Here is a 22,793-nt window from a genome sequence, read left to right as displayed (position 1 = left end):
GTGTTTTTTTTTTTTTTTTTTTTTTTTGTGGCAGATGAGCTCACCAACCAGCCATTTAGGAAGAAAAAAAAAAAACAGTAGAAGTAAAAAACACAAATGTCCCTCTCCTGTCTAACTTGATTACCTACTGAGAAGGGTCCTCATTTGGATTATAATAAATATTTCATTGTGGACTTTAGCAGTTAAGATGCTTTTTGCTATCAGTTCAGAGCTCCTGACTTACCAGATAAGCCAATAAGGAAAAGCAGCTGTCTTGGAATGTGAAGGGTCAAGGTAGACTGTTCCAGGGTTGGTTATTTAGCACCTCAGCTAGGTTCTGCTTGGTGCTGGTGTTGCCCTTTTGCTCAGGCTGACTCTTGATTAGCACAAGATGGGTGGCCATAGCCAGGCACAAGGTCCAAAGGCAGTGAACCCTTTCTTGCCTGTAAAAGAACTTATGTAAATATTTAAGAGAGAGAGAGAAGTGGGTAATGATGTGATTCTTCCCCTCCTCTCCTCGAAGGGAGCTGCAGTCATCTTCATGTTAATGATGACTTCAGAGTTGAAGAAGAGACATCAATGGTGGGAGATTCACAGCACACACAAGACGGAGTCCTAACCTTCAGCCATTTTTTTGTCCTTCCCCAGACAACAATCTAGAAAGGCAGTTGGGCTCCAACAGCCAGAGTTTGCATGCATTGGACCACTAGAAACTGAGGGCTTAGTGGGGGGCTGATTAACCAGCAGTACTTGGAACACAGGCTCTGCCTGAGTCGCAGGAGTTGCAGCCAGGGGACCCTGCAGGGATGCTGCTGATGAACCCACAAAAGTGCCCACGAGACAAACAGGCAGCTTTCAACATCTGCCAGCTCCCCAACAGGAGGTGCCATCTTACAGCAGTGCCAATTCAAGAGGAGAAAAGATGATCTCTTTTCTTTCTTCCTCTCTCCCCAAAGCCCCTAATCCCAGAGCAGTCAGTGGCAAAAGCAGTTAAGCCAGGATGTACCCCGTCCTGCATGGCATTCTCCTCACCCAAGCAGTTATCTGTTCAGCTGAGACGGAGGGGGAAGTGTGGAGTTTGGGACTGTAATCTAGAGTGGGTATTCTAATTTCTAAATAGATTCTGCCTGACTGTAATAGAATCTGAGTAATTGTAAAGCTGTTTCCTAACAGTGCTCTGAAAGTCACAAGATACTCCCCCTAAATAAAATTTAAGGAGGCAGTGGGATAGTAAAATAAAATGGGCAATTGATACATATCACATGCATTTCAACAAATATGGTAAAGTATTGATACTAATTTAGAGTTTTTTGTTTTGTTTTGTTTTAAATCCTGGGGATCAGATTTAGGGCCTTGCATGTGCTAGGCAAATGTTTTGCCACAGAGCTATATTCCTAATCCCTAGTTTACAAATATTTTAAAAAGTTCTTGACAGTACCTTATCACTTTTGTATCTCTACTTGCATATTTCTCCTATCTCTCATATTTGAGAGGAAAGTCAAGGAAAATGATTTAAAACTTCCAGCAAATGTTTGTCTCAGTTTTAAAATGCCTATGTGCAATCCCAGAATAAATTCACAGTAAAGGTGTAGAAAGTAGTCACTCATAGAGGGAGTGGAAGATAGTATTGAGAGTGGTGTCTTTCTGTCTCAATCTACTCTTTGACTTTCCTTTGCCTTTCTTCACCCCCTTCTCTCTTAGGACTCCTTTGGGTTAGGAGTGTAGGACTGTCACCTGTTTTTGGTACCTGCAGTCTGTGAAGAGAGGCCACTGGAGATTTGGGGCTACAAAGTTGCTTGATCTCCTCTCAGAACAAAAATTATTCAGTCCTCTCACACACACATGGGTAGCCTCATCTCCAGTGACCTGCACCTCTGGCTGGGGAGTAATTAAGGAGATATGGCAGATAGGTGATTTTATATTGTCTTCTGTGTCCCTCCTTCCTGTATGACTTCTGGTATTTTAAAAACAAGGTGGTGATTTTATCTTATTTTATTTTATTTTATTTTTTATTGGTTGTTCAAAACATTACAAAGCTCTTGACATATCATATTTCATACATTAGATTCAAGTGGGTTATGAACTCCCATTTTTACCCCAAATACAGATATCAGAATCACATCGGTTACACATCCACATTTTTACATAATGCCATATTAGTAACTGTTGTATTCTGCTACCTTTCCTATCCTCTACTATCCCCCCTCCCCTCCCCTCCCATCTTCTCTCTCTACCCCATCTACTGTAATTCATTTCTCTCCCTGTTTATTTTCCCATTCCCCTCACAACCTCTTATATGTAATTTTGTATAACAATGAGGTTCTCCTTCCATTTCCATGCAATTTCCCTTTTCTCTCCCTTTCCCTCCCACCTCATGTCTCTGTTTAATGTTAATCTTTTCCTCCTGCTCTTCCTCCCTGCTCTGTTCTTAGTTGCTCTCATTATATCAAAGAAGACATTTGGCATTTGTTTTTTAGGGATTGGCTAGCTTCACTTAGCATAATCTGCTCTAGTGCCATCCATTTCCCTGCAAATTCCATGATTTTGTCATTTTTTAGTGCTGCGTAATACTCCATGGTGTATAAATGCCACATTTTTTTTTTTATCCATTCATCTATTGAAGGGCATCTGGGTTGGTTCCACAGTCTAGCTATTGTGAATTGTGCTGCTATGAACATCGATGTGGCAGTATCCCTGTAGTACACTCTTTTAAGGTCTTCAGGGAATAGTCCGAGAAGGGCAATAGCAGGGTCAAATGGTGGTTCCATTCCCAGCTTTCCCAGGAATCTCCATACTGCTTTCCAAATTGGCCGCACCAATTTGCAGTCCCACCAGCAATGTACAAGAGTACCCTTTTCCCCACATCCTCGCCAGCACTTGTTGTTGTTTGACTTCAGAATGGCTGCCAATCCTACTGGAGTGAGATGGTATCTTAGGGTGGTTTTGATTTGCATATCTCTGACTGCTAGAGATGGTGAGCATTTTTTCATGTACTTGTTGATTGATTGTATGTCCTCCTCTGAGAAGTCTCTGTTCAGGTCCTTGGCCCATTTGTTGATTGGGTTATTTGTTATCTTATTGTCTAATTTTTTGAGTTCTTTGTATACTCTGGATATTAGGGCTCTATCTGAAGTGTGAGGAGTAAAAATTTGTTCCCATGATGTGGAATATTCCAATTACAGAGAAAGGCATATTAATGGATAGCTTCAAGTACTCAGCATTATGGATTCAACCTCACATGAGCACAGAATAATCAGCAGAGCAGAAGGTGGAAAATGCTAGGTGAGGGAGAAGATATCTGTGTGCAGTGGGAAACTGAGATTTAATAACTAGCCTTGAACTTATTTTACAATGAAAAGCATAGAATGTTTTAATTATATCATACTGATTTTGAAACTACTAGTTATTCCAAAACTTTGGTTCTAATTTTAATACATCTGAACATTTTCTAGCTTTTCACTTATTGTTTTTATGATCATATGATGCTCTATTTTTCTCCCTAGAAAAGAACTTCACCTTCTGAGTACTGAGTTTTCCTAAAGGCTAATAAAAAATTATAGTGTATATCCTCTTTCTAGTTCTCTCTCTCTCTCTTTCTCTCTCTCTCTCTCTCTCTCTCTCTCTCTCTCCTTATCTGAAACTAATTGACATGCAGTGAAAAAAATATGAAAGGCATTTAAGAAAAAAAAAATGAGCTAATATTTTGACTGGGACGTAATTGTTGTCAAAGAAACAGAACAGTCTCTAGAACATCTGGATATAGATGTAATTTTAGAAAATAACTTGTTTTTACTTAAGCCTCTTGACCCTATAACTTTTAATCAAATGCCAACTTGATTCATTGTGGCTCTTTCATATTTCTTTGTAGCATTACTTTTAAATTGCTTTATTTTGGAGGAAGGAAAAGAATTTAGGAATAGCAATACAAAGTTTCTTATTTGGTGACTCATCAAGATTTTGACTTCAAAAAGAACAAACTGACTCAGACAAACTCTTGTTTAAAAAAAAAAAGAGCCAGGCACAGTGGCCCACACCTGTAATCCAGCAGATCAGGAGGCTGAGGCAGTAGGATTGGGAGTTCAAAGCCAGCCTCAGCAACAGTGAGGCACAAAGCAACTCAGTGAGACTCTGTCTCTAAATAAAATACAAAGTAGGGCTGGGGATGTGGCAAAGTGATTGAGTGCCCTTGAGTTCAATCCCCAATACCAAAAAAAAAAAAAAAAAAAAAAAAAGGAACTATAGTTATGGTAAAGTTATGGAGATTTATAGAAACATGTGTAGCTGGGGTTTGTTGGATTTAAAAACTCCAGATTTAAGGCAGCAAGTGACTCCTTTGGGGGCCATCTAATCATCCCTTTCTCTTTCCATGTCTGTCTGCTCTTTTCTATCTTTCCTTTGAAATTGCCACCCTCTTCTTGGTGATCAGTTCTTGCTTGACCCACAATGGCAGATACGGTCCTCAGTCGTGGCATTTGGTTCAACCCCACCTTGGACTGAATAGTCTCACTTTTACTTGGGACTTTTCACATTCCAAAGATAGAATATTAGTATTTGCTGCCCAGTGAATGAATCAGGTGGCAGTAAGTCAAGTTTTCACAACCACTCCAATCAGGTTTTATCAGAATGGGATATGGGTAAAGGGAAGGCAAGTTCATTAGGAGCTGTAGGCAAACATAAAGAATCATGTGGCCATAATGACTGATTTATTCATAAAAAATTGATTCAATATATATTTCATTGAGCAACTATTATGCACCAGATATTATTCTAAGCTGTGGAGGATATACAGGGACAAAACAGACCAAAAACCCCACCACTCAAGTAGGTATATTCTAATGATAATCTTTATCTATTGCAAAGATAACTGAAAGAAATGGAGTAGCAATGCCTCTACACAGAAAATACAAGAGGAAGAAATAGTAATACATACTTGTGTGTATGCGTGTGTATATATGTAACATGTTACAAATATATATACAAATATATATTTTAAATAATACTCTTATTTGCTTTTAATTAACTCATCAATTGTCAATGGTGTGTGTGTGTGTGTGTGTGTGTGTGTGTGTGTGTGTATAATGACTTACTGTTTGGGACCTTTGAGTTTTTTAAATGGTAAAGGACTAATAGAGTTGATGTAATCGCTTTCAACTTTTCACTAAAATTACTATGAAAACACACTCCCCCCAAAAAAATTATAATTAAAAACACCAAAAGCCAAGACTGTGTTGCTATGTCTGTATATTAAAGAAGAAATAAGTTAGATTTGAAAATATAACTGACAGATTATCCATCCTATTCCATTTAACAATGAATAAAAATGATTTCTCAGTTTTACCTGGAATAGAAAATATATCTACTATATACTATTACTCATTGATATATAACTGAAGTTTTTTAAAAAAGAAATATAATGGCAGACTCCAAGATGGATCAAAATTAAGGAGCTAGAAGCAGGAGAGTGTGAAGGAATATTCTCAAGAGACCATCCACAGTGAAATTGCATCAGGAGGGTTTCAGGAGAATAAAAACCTTTGGGAACCACCTTTGACTGACTGTTTACCCTAATAAGCTTAGGAGACTGAGAGGTTTGATTAACTCCACCACCTTGTGCCATCTGGTAAATACAAGAGTTCTTTCTCAGGCAGTTATCTTCACCCAACCCAGAGGCCTAGTTAAATATTTTGCAGTAATGAAAAGTCAGTGGTGTGGGAAAGAAGAGGGGGAGACAGAGAGATACAGAAGAGAAGAAACTACAGTGCCTGTTCTTTGTGGGAAGAAATTATGAATGACTTGATTATTCTTTGTATTCGTCTTTTTCCTTTGTGTTTCCCTTGATGAACTCGCATTATTTCCTGAATAAATTTCATTTTTAAAAATAAACATTAAATTCTGTTGCATTTATTAATAAAGAAGCTATGAGATGGTGTGTATATTTTATTAATTCTCAAAATATGTCTCAAACATTTTTGATAAAAGTATGGGTTTACTATTGTTTCAAGCAATAGTTAACTAAAGTAAATGGAATCTGTTCCCATTAATGATGTAGATTTTAATATCTACTGTTTTGAAAATGTGTAAATATTGGACATCTAAGTATGACAAATAAATACTTCTGATGTTACATTTTAAAACACATTTTATTTTTAGTTTTGCAGCAATTTTAGATTTATAGAAACATTGAAAAACAGTATAGATGGCCCATGTATCCTAAGCCCCTGCAAATGCATAGCCTGCCTATTATCATTATCTTTCAAAAAGCAATACATTGGTTTAATTAGTGATGCTCCAGAAACATCGTGATCACCCAAAGTCCATAGTTTACATGAGGATTCTCACCCATAGTGTTGTACATTTATTTTATGTATTTGGACAAAATTCATCATGAAATGTACCTACCATTATTATATCAAACAGGTAATTCCAACATCTCTGCATGTCCAGTTCTGATGCTTGCTCTGTCTCTTTAGATACTTTTTGCCTTTTAGTATTCCTCATAATTTTTATTTTCCTTTAGCTAGATATATACTGGGGGAAAAGGACTAGAATAAATAAGCCTGATGTAGTGGTAAAATGGAGGGGAGGGGAAATGTTCTATAATACAATAATTAGGTCTCAGTCTTTTGGTGAGCCTGTGCCTCCAGACTGTGCCTCACAAATATTTCTCAGATTTTTTTTTCTCCCTTTTTTTTATGTGGAGTTCAGTATGTCCCTTCTCCCACATGGAAGACCATGGCTCGGTGGAGTTGGATATTTTCTTTTCCCCAGGTCAGTTAGGCTCTGATTAAAAAAAAAAAAAAAAAAAAAAAAAATCTCACCAGGTTAGGCTCTAGTTAATTAGTTTCTCCTGAAGGGGAAGACCTTGTTAAGAAGAGCAATGTATTCTGCAGTATTTTAAAATGTTGACTTTTCCCCTCTTCTTGCCAGAAATGAGATGGAATTTTCCTCCATATTTCCCGTAAGACCCTGATTGAAATCCTGGACATAAAACTCATAATTATGGTACCCTCCTTATTACTGGAGTCCCCCGGAGATTTAACCTCAGATTGTCAGCCATAGCCTCCAGAAATTCATCAATTATGAATTAGATTTTTCTACCCCAATACTGGTTCCCATGGAGGTTTCTGCTCCAATGTGTGGTGATTTTCTGCATGCTCCTGTCCTCCCCTCCAATTCTGAGGGGAGACGTTTGTCCTATGACCTCACATCTCCTGTGGATCTAAGAAGAGTTATTGACTTTTCAGCTTGTTCAGCTGTTTAACTTGTTAGGACTAAGGGGCAACTTCCAAGCTCCTTACCTGAGGAACCGGGACCTGGATGATGTTACTTTTTAACTGAGAGAATGAGTGTTGCAAGAACTGTCATCAAGGATACGTTGTCAATAAATACCAATGAAATTTATCAGTGAGGGAACATCTATTTGTATGCATCTAATCAGTTGGGCCCAGGAAAGAATGCGCAGCTATGCCAGCCAGATACAGTTCTCTTCCTGCTACTTAAAACAATCTTTTTCTTGGCCTGACCAATTCTGGATATAATTGAGTAAAGGCTGTAGGGACTACAGGGTGCTGGAGGGCAGGCTGGAATCTACTTGCTTGCAGACACCCACATACTTGAACTGGAGAAAAATATTATCATAGTAACAATATTAACATATTAGTAACAATATTAACAATATTAACACAATACAATAGCATACTACTAATATATTAATATACAAGATCAGGACATTTGATCAGATATTTAATTTCTTTTGGAGACAGTAGCTTTCCTTTTAATATCAACTCTAATTACTGCTTCTGGCCTCAGCTACAGTGCTGACATAGACACAGAAAAAAGAGTAAATCAGCTATTTATGTTTATCCTTAAGATTCCATAATGATTTCACCAATAATATCAGTGGAATGTTTGTATTATTAAATCCATATTTTGTATTCAACTATTCAACTTTGAGTTTTAAGTCTTTCTTGCAAGAATAAGAAAGTTGGGTTTGATATCCTGATATGTAGATAGATGTCAGTTAAAAATGTCTGTTCTTCCTTAGTAAATGCTGAATATATTTTCCTCTTAATTGCTGTTTCAATCACACAAATAATACATGGCCATATTCTTATTTTTAAAATATTGATTTAGAAATAAGTAAAAGGTGAAAAATCTCTTTTTTTAATGCTGTCCACTTCTGTTTCCTTATCTTAGAGGTAGTTTGGTGTGTGTATATCTTTCTGGTTCTTTTCCTCTGATTGGCATAAATTTACATATTAACATACAAGTAAATTGATGAATTCACACTTAAAATAATATTCTGTAAACCTGAGGGTTTCTTTTAATCCAGTGTCATCTCAGATATTTTTTCCAATTTATTTTTTAGGAATCCATACTACTTTATAACATGGGTATATTTTGAAGCTAATATTTATTTTACTATATGAGAAAGATTTTTATTCCTTTGAATTTCTGACATGATATAAAAATATTTCTGAAATCGGATTTCTGAAATACAATAAAAAATCTTTAGAAAACCTTTGAGTAGAATGAAATATAATTTCATTCCAGAAGAAACATCTAGCATTTTTCATTTTGATTTGAATAAACTGTTGTCTAAATGAACAATCTGTATTTTTAACATTTTAACAAGCAAATTTTAAAGACATGTGTATAACATTTGAAGACTTCTTCATATTACAAGGTAGTTTTTTGTAATTTAACTCTATAAGTTAAAAATTATAATAATCCATAACTTTGCTAAAATGTGTATACTACAGGTAAGAAAATTGTGTCTCAAAGAGATTTAGGGAATTGGTCAAAATTACACTAAAAGTTAAAGGAAGAATTTGAGACTAAGGATTCATATCTTAGGACTGTAAAATCAAACACAAATTGACTTTCTTCTTCAAACTTGGTGTGGATTTTTTTCTACATTTGATTTTTGAGTATAAGTTTTAAGTGTGTTCTTTGTATTCTAGCATTGGGTTTTCTAATTCTTTGACTTCCAAAAATATTAAACGTAGAATTTTGCAAGCATTCCACATATTTCTATTGTGAAATGTATTGTGATTGATGATCACCATTTTTTTCTATAATGTGTTTATTCATCATTAAAGGAATTAAGCTTTGTATGATCCAAAATGACTAGTTTTTAATAGCTAAATCATGAAAATTTTTAGTAAAGTATCCAAATAGGTGTTCAACAGATTCCTTTTCATTTGTGAATTGGAAACTGTTTCCTTGGCTAAAGAATATGTTGAAATTGAATATACCAGCAACTTGCTGAAGCATGATGCACTTCCCCAACACCTAGCAATTGGAACCATGGCTTCATGAAGGTCTTCTCTTATTTCAGTTATGAATGTGCTGAACAGCATGACTTCAGAGTCTGCTAGACCTTGCCAGAAGTGAAAGTCATCACTATCAACATGGTTATTAGTTAAAATTTACTGAGTGCCAACAATGTTTTTGGTGTTATAAATATACATAGGAAGATGCTGTTCTTTCCCAGAGGATAAGGGTGGCAAGAGGTTCTACATATCCCCTTCCTGCAGGAGTGGGGTGGGGAGTATGCAGTTATCTTGAGTCTCACTCTACACATGGAATCCAACTCTTATCTGTTTATTGGGGGAAAGAACATATGTGTAAACGTGTGTGTGTTTACACATATGTGCACACAAGTATGTAAAGTACACATACATTTTTAATAGAAAAGGTAAAAATATTTTGCCTTTTATCTTTAGGTAAGAAGTCATATCCCTCAAGACATCCAAATGATTGATTGTAGTGTCTAGTTCCTTGGATATAACCTAATACTACACTATTTTATATATATATATATATATATATATATATATATATATATATATATATATATATATACACATACACACACACACACACACACACACTAATATATAGGCAGAATGTGTCAGGAAAATATACTGAGATGTTTGTAAATACCACCAAAATATGTAAAATGAGGGACCAAATTTTGTTTTGTTTTGTTTTGCTTTGTTTTAAAAAGTAAACAAACCTCTTGAAAGAATGGGAGTTTTCCTAAAATATCATATAATAATATTCATTTAGAATTAACAAAATATCATCACTTAGTTCCTTGCCAAATCATGTCTAAATATGGAAGAGTTTTATTTCTTCTATGTTAAGAGGCAAACATTGATATGAGCTTATTGATCATACCAGAATGAGTGGGTGATGGAAAGATACATCTTAATATTTAAAACTGAAGTTCTTTGCTGAAAGTGAAACTCAAGGAGGGAAAGGGAAACATCAGTGAAGTAGGTCATCACACCCTCCCTATCTGCAAGTACAAATAACTAAAGTGTTTAGGAAACACCCAAGTTCAGAGACTAGTGTGTGTCTTTATACACTATGACAGCATCAGCACTAGTGTCTAAGTTAGTCACTTAGTTATTAATGAAGGAGTTTGAAGAAGATATGGTCTTAAACAGTTAATACTGTAATAAAAATGTGCCTGAAGAGTGCTAATTTTGTCTTCCTATTGTTATGCTTTTGTGAACATTTTTTGTTGAAGACCAGATTCTTTTCAAATCAGTCTTTGAGACAAAACTGCAAAAGGAAGCTGGGTGCAGTGGCACACTCGTGACACACTCCTGTAATCCCAGTGGCTCAGGAGGCTGAGGCAGGAGGATCAAAAGTTTGAAGCCAGCCTCAGCAAAACCAAGACTCTAAACAAATCAGTGAGACCCTGTCTCTAAATGAAATAGAAAATAGGGCTGGGGATGTGTCTCAGTGGTTGAGTGCCCCTGAGTTCAATCCCTGGTACTGGGGGAAAAGAAAACTGCAAAAGGAGAAGAGCCTTGGTGGAAACAACATGAGGTGGCTGGTCTCCCCTTTGCCTCTCAGTTGTTCTAAGACAACTTTGTCAACTCACAACATTCCCAGGAAATTAGTTTGAAAACTATCACTCTTAGGAGCATAACCCCCTTGCCATAAAAGGACTTTATTAGAAAAGAACATAGGGATGCGGGCTAGTTAATATTTCTTCTCCTGATTGTGAGAGCACCAGGCAATTTTTTTTTGGTAAAAATCTTGGTGATTTTGGTTTCCTCTGAGTTTGCAATTTTCACTTTATTGCCAAGTTGATATTCTATTTTTTCTTACATCATTCTCATACAAGGATAGCTAATATGACTATCCTTGAAAGACCAATAACTCTAATGTTTGCCATGTGAATAAAAAATTAAACACCTCCAAATCAACAACACATAAACAGCCCCTGTGCTGGTAGGGCTGAGGCTGTACCATAGCTACAGCAACTTCACCAAACCAGTACCAATATATGAAGCCCTACTAATAATTAGCACTTCTTTATTGACCGAAATAATGGGCCTGTGATTGTCCCTACATCTAATCTTTCATGGCTACTTCTTCTTCTTTTTTTTTTCCTTAATGTCTACTTTTCTAATTTTTAAAATTTGTCCTTTTTAGATATACATGCCAGTGGAGTGTTGTTGGCATATTATACATGCATGGAGTATAACTTATTCTAAGTAGGATCATGTGGTTGTACCCAATGCAGAGTTATCTTGGTCATGTATTCAAATACAAGGATTCAAATACAAGGATAGGGAAGTTATGTGTGATTAATTCTACTGTCTTTCTTATTTCCCTCCCCACTCCCTTCCTTTCATCCCTTTGCCTAATCCAACAGACTTCTATTCTTACCTTTCCCATCCTCCCTTGTTGCAGGTCAGCCTCCACATATCAGAAGGTCAGCATCCACATATCATAGACAACATTTGGCTTTTTCTTTCTTTTTTTTTTTTTGCGGGGTACTGGTTTATTTCACCTAGCATGATATTTTCAGTTCCATCCATTACCAACAAATGTAATAATTTTGTTCTGCTTTAAGGCTGAGTAATGCTCCATCATGTATATATACCACATTTTCTTTATCCATTCATTTGTTGAAGGGCACCTAGATTGGTTTTATAGCTCAAGTATTGTGAATCGAGCTGCTATAAACATTGATGTGGCTGCATCACTGTAGTATGCTGATTTTAAGTCCTTTGGATATAGACTAAGGAGAGGGATAACTGGATCAAATGGTGGTTCCATTCCAAGTTTTCTAATACTGCTTTCCATAGTAGTTGCACCAATTGGCAGTTCCACCAACAATGTGTGAGGTGTATCTTTTTTCCCAAATCCTCATTTCATGGCTTATTCTAATATTTCTTAGATAGTCTATGAAAAGACAAGTATCTTTAGTAGAACAAAAACGTTAAGTAGTACCCTAGTCCCATCAACATTATTCATTTTTGAGAACTTGTTTTTAAGTAACAAACCTATTAGATCTGCCTAATGGTTGTTGCTTGAAGATTACATATTTATGAAAATTTTTGTTCTTAAGAAGTTTCAGTCTGTAATTTTGTGAGTCATATCCCTTAAGGCCCTGTTTCTGATCTATATGAGATAAAAATACTAGAAGTGAGCTATTTCTAAAAAATCTTTTCTTTTTATTTATTTATTTTTAGTTGTTGGTGGACCTTTATTTTTATGTGGTGCTGAGGCTCAAACCCAGTGCCTCACACATGCTAGGCAAGCGCTCTACCACTGTGCCACAACCCCACCCCAAACCTATATTATATATATATAATTTATTTATTTATTTATTTTGTCTGAAGTCTTTAAAAATATTAAATTTAGGGGTGATTATTAATTGATAGTATTGGTTCTTTGAACTGTGAAATAAATAACATTTTTTTAACATTTTTTATTTATTATCCTTCAAGCAGAAATTTCACTTTTCTGTTACTTATCATGGCTTCATAAATAAATTTTTTTAAAAAGTAAGAAAAGCTTGTTTAAATATTCAGTTGAAATCTCCTTTTAGTTTAAATATATTTTAATTTCAAATCTCTTTTAATCTAATGACTAAATTATTTGTGTCTTTTATTTATAAGGTGATTTGCATATATCATTGCTCACTTATGGAAACATAGCTCTCAATTATTGTGTGTTGAGATGCCTGGTAAAGATTCAGATGTATTTTTGCTATTATATGGTGATATGATAGGTAACACTTTGGCATACAAGCAAAAGGGAATATAAAGGACTGAAAAAAAAGAAAGGACAAATAAATACTGCAAATTAAATGGAAAATATATTTCTACATCATTTTACTAATTTTTATAGAGATCTACTCTCTCACGTAATGCAAGAAGTATATGTAGGTTTTGAAATAGATGGGTGTCCATAATCATTATCATCAAAGAAAACTAAGCAGATTCAAGTAATTTAAATTCTCTACTAGGTCTTCTGCTGCCATGGTGTGTGGCAATGAACTAATAATATCTTTTTATACATCATCTCCAAAATGTCATGATAAAAGTTTTACTATCCTCAGCATGCATCTGCGTGGTTAAATTAATACTCGTAAAAGGAATTTAGTTAGGAAGCATAGGACCAATGCAGGGTGGTAAGATTACTGTCACCGAGGTACTAGAATGTAGTGTCAATGCATGCAGGCTACACTTTGTTATTTCAAATGGTGACTCTTTTAGGTGCTGACTTTTAGTGAGCTACCTAACATTTGAGCACTTCAACTTTCTCATTTAATAGCAGTCCTTACCTAATAGTATTGTGATGAGGAGTGAAACAGCCATGTGATGCTCTTAGAACAGGGCTTGGGACATTTTCAGTGCTTCTACCTCTTAAATAATAATATTTAAATATCTGTGTAAAATCAAAATTTGAGTTACTATATGATGTTTTATTCCAAACATTATAGCTTTAAAACACAACAAATTGAGGGGCTGGGGTTGTGGCTCAGTAGTAGAACACCTGTCTCACACGTGTGAGGCACTGGATTCAAACCTCAGCAACACATAAAAATAAATAAACAAAATGAAAGTATTGTGTCCATCTACAACTAAAAAAGTATATTATAAAACAACAACAACAAAAACAAAAATTGAGGCTAAAGTGTTTTGGATCAGATCACAAATGATCTTATGGAAGAGATTGAGCTTCTTCACAGAAATCAGGTGGGAAGATATGGTTTGGTCTACAGGAAATCCCAGTGAAATATTAGGATTTTGCAATAATATTCCCAGTAATATTCTCATGTTCCTTTGTGCTGTGGTGCCATCTTTGTGAACCTAAAGTTCAAACTGCTTTTAAAGGAATCAACCAATTCTTCCTCCTCCCAGGAATGATGAAACTACTAGGATCATAGTTTGATCAAACTATAGCAGTTTTCAAAACTAAATATTATTCTTTCTTTGAATTTATGGGAAATTCCCCTCCCCGCAACCCTGAGTAATATTTTCTGAAATGACAGGATCTCACTGGGGAAATCCTAACTGAAGATAATGGCATGATATATTAAGTGTTGCCAGTATTCCATTTAATATTAAGCAATTGCATAGCATCATTTTTAAATACTCAAGTTAAAAGTGATACATTAATATTGAATACACTGGTACTGTAAAGCCCATTCTCTTACAGATTTCAAACAAACACCATTTAAGTGCCAACCTACTATTAGAAGAGTTTACTCTTTTATTCTTCTCCAAAATGGCATCAACAGTGATGGGGTGCTTCCAGGGGATTATTGAACAGAATTTTTGCAACAAAGGGGCAAGCTTGAGGAAATACAAAATACCACCTATAAGCCTTACAATGTTTTATCTCAGCACTCCACCAATCTACACACCCCCTAATCAAACAAGCAGCTTTATGGCATGCGCAATTGCAGTTTAAGTCTAACTGACTTCTGCAGAACTGGCTTCCACAGGATTTCCTGTCCAAAATCAGAACGTGAACCTCTGTAGCTAAATGGTTACCAATGGAATAAGCAAGTCTTCCCCACCTCCCATATTTTTGTTCTTTTCCTTCTTCTTCTTCTTTTTTTAAAAGAGCTGAGTTGAACAGATCTCGTCTTTGTCAATTATTTTATTCCCTTTATATTCATTGGATAAGATGGAAAACAAATAAAAAAAACCTACCTCCACAATAATATCTATCTGTTTAAGGTGTCATTTCCCTGTGAGGTTATTTACAGGTTTCTTGCTGTTTAGCTTTTCTTGCTTGGTAATTACTTACTGAAAGAAATCTGCTCCTCCAGGGCGGGTAAGCTCTTCCTTTAACCCCTTTTACTCACTCTCCTTTGGAGGCTGGCAGGGAGCGCTCCACTCTGCAGTGTCTGGGAACCCACCTAGAGGGCCCCCTTGACGCCAGCACATCCCCTGTCAGGCAGCAGTCTGCAGCCGAGCAGGGCTGCTGCAGAGTTAATGTACAGTACCAGGGAGCCTGCAAGTGTCCTGAGCTCCTCAGAGCTGGGGCGGCACAGCGCAGGGCAGACAAGGCGGCTGCGACGATTCCAAAGGTTCTGCTGGAAATTCGGCGCTGGGGGACTCCAGCAGGAGCCTGTTGCCATTGTGTTTTAAAAGCATGGAAGGTCTGTATAGCTTGGGCATGAGAATCTTTCAGAAGCTATCAGAGCATCAGAGTAAATGACATTTATTGGGAAACTGAATTTGGGGTAAAGAAAAAAACCGAAAGAGAGAGCAAAGAGAAGAGAAAGACAGTGGGGGAACAAATTCTTAGACAACGTCTGACTTGCAGCTGTGAAATTCATTTTCTTTACAAGGCAAAAATATTAAAAGCCCACACATGGTTTTAATAACAGATTAAAGGGAATTTCTGCAGTGAAAGGATCAATAGCTTAGTCATTTTACTTAAAGAGAGCAGACAGCCTTATTATGGGGTTAGGCAGCAGAAATGAATTTCATCACGACAGCACCTTCTGAAGTCATGATGGTAGCTAGTGGTAATCCTGTCCTACAAAGCAGAAATTACTCTTTGCCTTCCTACTTTTGCAGTGGAGACCAGCAATTCTGAGATTTGAGGAAGAAGTTGGCTTTAATTATACATGGTTTTTAGCCCCTCTGCCCAGGTCTTTGTCCTATACGTCTTAGACAGTAGCACTGCGTTAAAGTGACCACACATGAATATGTGCCTAAGAAAGAAGAAAAAGCAATATTCATTTCTAAAGGACAGCATGGCAAAGCAGCCTGAAGTTTTCCATTTTCCTTCTAACACTTCTTTAACAAGGATAACAAGAAACTGTCTTTTGACTCCTTTCTTCCCACATTCCATAGTCCTTCCTCCAAGGATGCATTAATTTATACTCAAGGCAGCTGGATTTTACCAGGACAATATTTGCCATCATTTAGGATTAGCAGTTGGACTGGTTATTTTAATGTATTGACTTACTAGTGGAACCTAAATGGATGGACCCATACCTGCAGTGCTCTGTGATGTTTCTTTCTTCAAATTCTGGAAGGGCTTTTGTTGTTGCTCTTTCTTTTTTGGGGGGGGATTTTTTTTTGGAAATCAATACTTGTTGCAATAATTGCCCATGATAGCTGCTCAAACAAGAGAGTTGGAATTCATCTGTGAAAATCACTACATATAACAAAGGAGACAAGGAAAATATTAATGACAGAAGATCTGCGAACATGATGCACGTGAATAATTTTCCCTTTAGAAGGCATTCCTGGATATGGTAAGTAATCAATATCCCCTTTAGTTTGTAAAACTCAGAATTCTAAAATTCCATGACAGCTACCAGATGAGAATTTGTCTGGAACAAGAATGCTGGTATCAAGTGAGAATGAGAAGTCAAACATATAAAATACCAAATGTGTCTGAGAAAGTAATGGTTATGCAATAAAAAACTTACTTGTTAATATAAAGTATTTCAAATAAGAAATCAAGTATGAGGACATTTACAATTATTAACACTTCATGGTAAAGAAAAGAAAAAAGCTGTGAGAATGGCAACCTATTAACAGAAAAGGAGAGGATTGGGATTTGTTTTTATCTGTTTTTCTTTGAAAATTCCCTCGGGAAGGGCACTCCTAAATTTCTGACATCTCATATCAGTTGGTCTGTATTTCTAAAAGAAGGTTAAGGGAAATTTAACTTGAGTTGATTTTAAAATAATTCTTAGATGTGTTGGTCCCTTTCATTTAAGATGATTTTAGCTATTCAAGAAATATTCTTACTATAATGAACCAATAGAATTCCAGTAGAACTCTAGTACATGAATCATGAAGTGCTCAGACTCTTACAGAACTTGCTTAGTTTTGGATACTTGGTTATGTATTAAGGTTCAAGGCAATGCATTAAAGTCCTTGGACATGTGCTATTTTGAACCATTTCTTGTTGGAATTTTTGTCTATATGTGTATAGGAACTAGTTTCTGAGAATATTACAAGAGCAAAGTCCATTATTTTAAAAATTGCTAGTTTTTATTATACCTCTAGGGTGGTCTAGATTCAATCTCTTACAGCAGAAACTTTGTAAATGCATAATAAAGGCACATTGTAAATATTTGTGTCTACGAACATGGGTTGTTGGGATACTGTGTCTGATTTTCAAAGTGTTTCCCAGGTAAATATTTTAGCTGGACTCCAGATAAGTAGTAGATATGTGAATACAGGTTTTTGAGGGGTTTCCAGCTGCTTTATGACAGTGTCTTAAATGAAAATCCCCTAATAGCTTAGGCACCACCAAGATCACCTGCTGTTTTGTTTTAGAGGTTTTGGCTTTCAGCTAAAAGTCCACTGCAGACAAGGGTTGGAGACATCCTATCACTCTAGGTAGGTGCTCATCTTCTATCAACACCAGAGACATCCGGAATCAACCTTGTGGCGTATCTTCCTTCTCAACTGACCACGTCCACTGTCCCTGGTCTCTAATGTGCTTGGGAGGGATTCTGGGTGGCATGCCTGCAAACCTCAGTGGCCCACTGCCAGCTGCATCACCAGAGCTCCCCACTCAGTGTCAGCTTGGTGTCATCGCCTTGCTTGTCCTGTTAGTGAGGGGCAGACATCAGCAATAGGGCCTTGACATTCCTACAGAAAATTTCACAACAGAAGCCTTTAATCCTGAGATTAAACCGTCCTGCTAGCAGTCCATGGCACATAGTAGGCTTTTCCCGATGTTTTTCCTTCTGTTCTTTATGCCTTTCTTTAAGATTAATGTCACACCTCTTAAGAATTCTTAGACCCCAAAATTGCCATACTCATTTCTATAAAGTCTACCTTCCTATATAAAGCAACAGTTTTTATTTTTTTTTGCTGCCCAAGTCCTATTGTTTTTTCGAGTCCATTTGTTTATGTTGCAATAGGTACGATGCATGTACTCTCTGAATGCCTAACATTATAAACACCTTCTATTCTGTTGCATTAACCTTACCTTTGCTTTGGACTGGGAAAAATGACTTATTCAACTCTTTAGTGTTGGAAAGAATGCAAATTTGCTTATTCATGATCTCTGGATATGTAATACAATATGTTTCAAAACTATAGAGAAGTTGAGTGCCCTGGTTGCTTATTTTGTGCCTGGAGCTAGTGAGCCTTCATCCATTTCACTGCATGATGTACCAGTTTGTTATTGTTGTAGCCAAGCTGAGCCAGTGTGGAGTGTGAATGTTATGTATGTATGTTCTTCTCTGGACCCCTCAGAAGCATAATCAATGAGAGTTGGACTCAAAGGAAAAAGGTAGTGGTGTTTTTCCAGGTGACCCAGTTAGTGTTGTGCTTGGTTCTCAACTTCCCTAGTTGTTGTTATTTTTCTCTTATTTATAACCTCACGTTTCAGTACTGCAGAAAGAGATTCTAGGTGTTTGTTGACTGGAAACCTTCCTTCCCTTTGTAAGCATCCCTGTTGTATCAGATTCCATTCTTAAATGTTCCTGCTAAGAAAGGTTTTGCCAGGTTGTTTCCTTTTCACATCCAAAGACTCCCCCTTTCTTTATTCCTTCATGCAGGTCTTTCTTCATGGAGGTGCAGATCAGAAGGTGGAAATAAAATAACGGCAGGGCATAATAAGCATGTTAAAGATGTGTACTTTGGTGTCAGGAGCCCTAGTTTACCTCTGAAAAGGGTTTAGAGATGCATTTTCTGGCTCTATTCTCCTCTGCTTTTCTAGAAGCAAAGTGGAGAAAAAATTGAGACCTACCAAGTCTGGAGTAAAAGTTCATCAGAGGTAGTGATTCAAATAGTTCTCATCCTCCTGCCCCCAGGCTGGTGTGTTGGTAATTGCACAATCATATTACAAATTCATTGTGTATTGGTTACACGTTAAAGTTAATAAGTGGTCCCATTACTCAGCTTAATAGAACACTGCCCCTTAAGTGCTAAGAGAGGTGGTATGAAGAATGTGTCTTTTTTGTTTGAAGCTACATTAGAAGTATTTGCTGGAGGATTTTACTGCAAAGGCTTCTTTCCATTACACATTTCAGTCGTTTTTTATTGCCAAGCTAAACAAAGATAAGGGTTTGCCTCACTGGGTAAACAAGTACTATATAGTGCCTATGTTTTATTCTGGCTAGTTGTGAGAATAGAATGGTAGCCTGGCAATTCAGAAATGGGCCTTGCATGGTCAAAAGAAGGAAAATGCAAGTAAGCTTTCTAGGAATTTAAATTCCCTTTAGCAACAATTAAGAGGACCTTTTAGAAGCCTCATAACATTGAATCACATGTAAGAGTCTATCAGAAATGACACAATATAGAGTAACATGTTTGCAGCTTTTGCCCTTTGCACAATCTGATTTGTAAAAATGTAATTTAATGCCCAAAACATCAGGGTCTTTTCGAATGATGTTGAAGTTGTAAAATTTAGGAGGACATTTTATTTGAATACCTTTGTATCCCTTTTTATGATGGATTCAAACAACTCAGAGAGAAGACAATGGAAAATTGAAGCCAAAGGCCACTACTAGGGGAGGTTGTTTAGTGCTGCACTCAGAGTGTCCTCTGAGGACACCAGAAGAAGAAGGTTTTGGGAAAGTGATTTTGGATGGTGATTAATTATTTACTTATTTGGTACTTAGGGTTTAATTTTCTAAGGGCCAGAAATCTAAATGATTTTATCAAACTTTTTGTGATGCTGACCGCTGATTCCCATCAAGAGGCAAAAATGGGAAGATTGTGGTACTTAGCTCAATATTGAATCATTTTTTTTTCTCTTTTTAGGCCCTGACTTTACTTTGTTGAACTGTCCCTTCCAAAGATCCAGTTCCCATAAAGTTTAGTTAGTCTAACAGGTCACAGTTCAGATGTCACTCTGAAGACCCAGGTTTCAACTCCTAAACTAGCTTATTTTGTTTGATATAAATATTTTATAGATTGAAACAAGATAAAAATCTATCTCTCAATATAACATTTATATATCTATTTATATGTTTCAAATAACTTAACCAATGAGTAAATATTCAGAGAAAGGCAAGTTGGCCTGCTTTTTAGTGAGGACACAAATGTTCCTATCTGAACACTATCAATCTCATTTTTAAGAGTTATATTTTCTCCACACATTAACTCTATAGAAATTCAAACTAGAAGTACAATTTCCAGAATTTATGTTTTGTCTAATGTAATAATCAGGTTTTATTTGAATTTTAGTATGGTGAAAATGTTGGGTTTGATCACAATGTATGCATTGAAGATCAGAGTATACTATTTCTCATGCAAAATAATGGAGTTCTGCTCATTTTAGTCAACCTGAAATTCATTGGGAGTGTGCTTATCTTCTCATGAGATTGCAGGCCAGCTGAACTTACTTCTCTTCCTCTGAGTGAAAGAACTACCCAGGAATTCTAAAATCCTGAGGTCTTCAGGCTCAGGGAATGTCAGAGTCCTAGATGGATTTAATCCTATTAGGCAAAGTCATTTAATTGTCAACACTTTTGGCCAATAAAGTTTAGACTCATAATTATGCACCAGTCCATAGGGCTCATTAGGAAAGTCAGCACATTGTATAAAGCAGAAATTTAAGTTTGGATACAATACAACACAGATTTTTCCATTGTATAATATTTGACCCTACTAAACTTAATATTTGGCTTTCTATTTTGCTGCTAGAATTGAAATATCAAAATATTTAAATTCATATTTTTATGTTTAAGTTTTAAGATAAATTTAATTAGGAATGGTATGATAGAGGAGAAAAGTTGCCATTAATAATACTAGTGTGCCCACCATTTATAGAAAGTAAGTATGATTTTTAGTCCCAGCAGTATTTATAGACTAGTAAATTAGTCTGTGTACTTTAATCTGTTGACAGGTTACATCCTTAGTGGGCTAAGTGGGTGACCCAGTATGGGGAGATCATAAAAAAAAAATCCCCACAAAAGGAAGAAAGGAAAGGAAAAAAATTTTTTTCCATCATTCGAAAATTGTCAGCTAAGAAATTGGGATGTTTAACTTCTATTTAATTCCTCACTTTTTATCCCTTTTTCCTTCAAGTCTTTTCATGGACTATTATTATGTTATTTCCATTAATGCTGAGGTCTTCAGGCTCAAAGAAAGTCATTGCAAAGGGAAGATCTTTCACAATTCCAAACTGGAAGAAGAACCTAAGGGACCTTAACAACCAGTTTCTCTCTTGTCATGGGTTGAAAATTCCTTTTCATCCAACCCTTCCCTCCTCCTCCGCCTTTAACCAAGTCCCACAAAAGTTAATGCTCATTAATATTTTGTATTGCAATAGCCCCCTCTTGCCTTTTAAATAATAGTTCCAAAATACCTCCCAGCTACACATTAGTGACTACAACTCATAATCATTTGGAACATTGGATGGTATTTCCAGTTGTTTGAGAAATAGCAGCCAGTAAATATATTCCAAGACAATATATTTCAACCAGGGGCTATATGTCTTGTAAAATTTTATAAATTATATGTACTTTTTAAAAATAACATATATATGTATATATATGCATTTTACATGTGTATTTTAAAATTATATATGGATCCATATATATATACATTTGATATATATTATATATATATATATATATATATATATATATATAGAAAGAGGTATAGTATATACATGTGTCATATATATACATATATATATATATATATATATATATATATATATATATATATATATATATATTGGTGTCAAATATTGATGGATAATCTGGATTCTATATAATCAGGTTATTGGCGCAATTCTTGGTTTTTAATTCTAATCTAATTCTGGTGTTAATGTTTTGTGTGACCTTGTGAATGTGCTCTGAACTTTCATTTTTCTGTTGAAAACCATGGAAGCAGATATTTACCCTTTTATGTTAAAGAGTGGATTATTAAAGAAAAACTCATAGAACATTGGAAATAATAATCTATTATGATGTTAACAATGGCATACTAATAGCACTTGAATGAATTCTTTAAAAATATAGGTAGCAAATACAACTAATTTATATATCACTGAAGGGGTCAAGGATGATTGAATCCTAGATGCATCCCAGTGTTTTCACAAGAATTACATTATTTGATAACAGCAATACTTTCTAAGGAAAGGAGGGACTTTCCTTAGAAGTACTGCTGTTATCACAGAGTTTAAGAGCTCAAGGTCACATTTCTATTAGTTAGAGAAGCTGACTCAGTCAAAACCAAGTCAATCCTGATTTGAAAGCCTAATATCTTTTTAACCTACTATATTGTTTCTGTGGCAGATGCCTCAGACTCTTTCCAGAGGCCTCCTGGAAAACAGACTAGCAATAAACTGAGAAAATAATCAGATCCACTCTGCCATTTAGCACATTGGGTAGGTATGTAGGATGCCTACTAAATGTGAGTGGCCTTCCTTTGAGAAGCTCTTCCTATTGATGTTAGAACTCTGACCTGTACTTAGTCTATGTCAGCAGCTTTTTTCTGTTTTCTCAGAATGAGAAATTTTACAAGGAATTTGCAGTGAACTGTGTTCTCAGGGCCATTATGGCCCTTAGGGTCCTTTCTGTGAATTAGTAAAAGGTGCTTCTCAGA

General features: G+C 35.9%; 1 protein-coding gene across 3 annotated transcripts in view; it reads left to right on the top strand.

The window, feature by feature from the left end:
• Positions 1-22,793, top strand: part of Pde4d (phosphodiesterase 4D) — an 816,241-nt gene that overhangs the window by 282,759 nt on the left and 510,689 nt on the right. Inside the window, exon 1 of one of the 3 annotated variants that reach the window (XM_046456224.2) lies at positions 12,826-16,519. The exons of the other annotated variants lie outside the window; for them this stretch is intronic. Coding sequence (XP_046312180.1) covers positions 16,473-16,519 — 47 coding nt within the window. The 5' untranslated portion in view covers positions 12,826-16,472. Of the gene's footprint in view, positions 1-12,825; positions 16,520-22,793 lie in introns of those variants that run through there. 3 annotated transcript variants of the gene reach the window in all.

This window comes from Marmota monax, unplaced genomic scaffold (genome assembly GCF_021218885.2).
Source record: "Marmota monax isolate L192 unplaced genomic scaffold, Marmota_monax_Labrador192_F-V1.1 WCK01_AAM20220418_F8-fsc00037, whole genome shotgun sequence".
Lineage (NCBI taxonomy): Eukaryota > Metazoa > Chordata > Mammalia > Rodentia > Sciuridae > Marmota > Marmota monax.
This window is presented reverse-complemented; position numbering and strand designations above follow the sequence as displayed.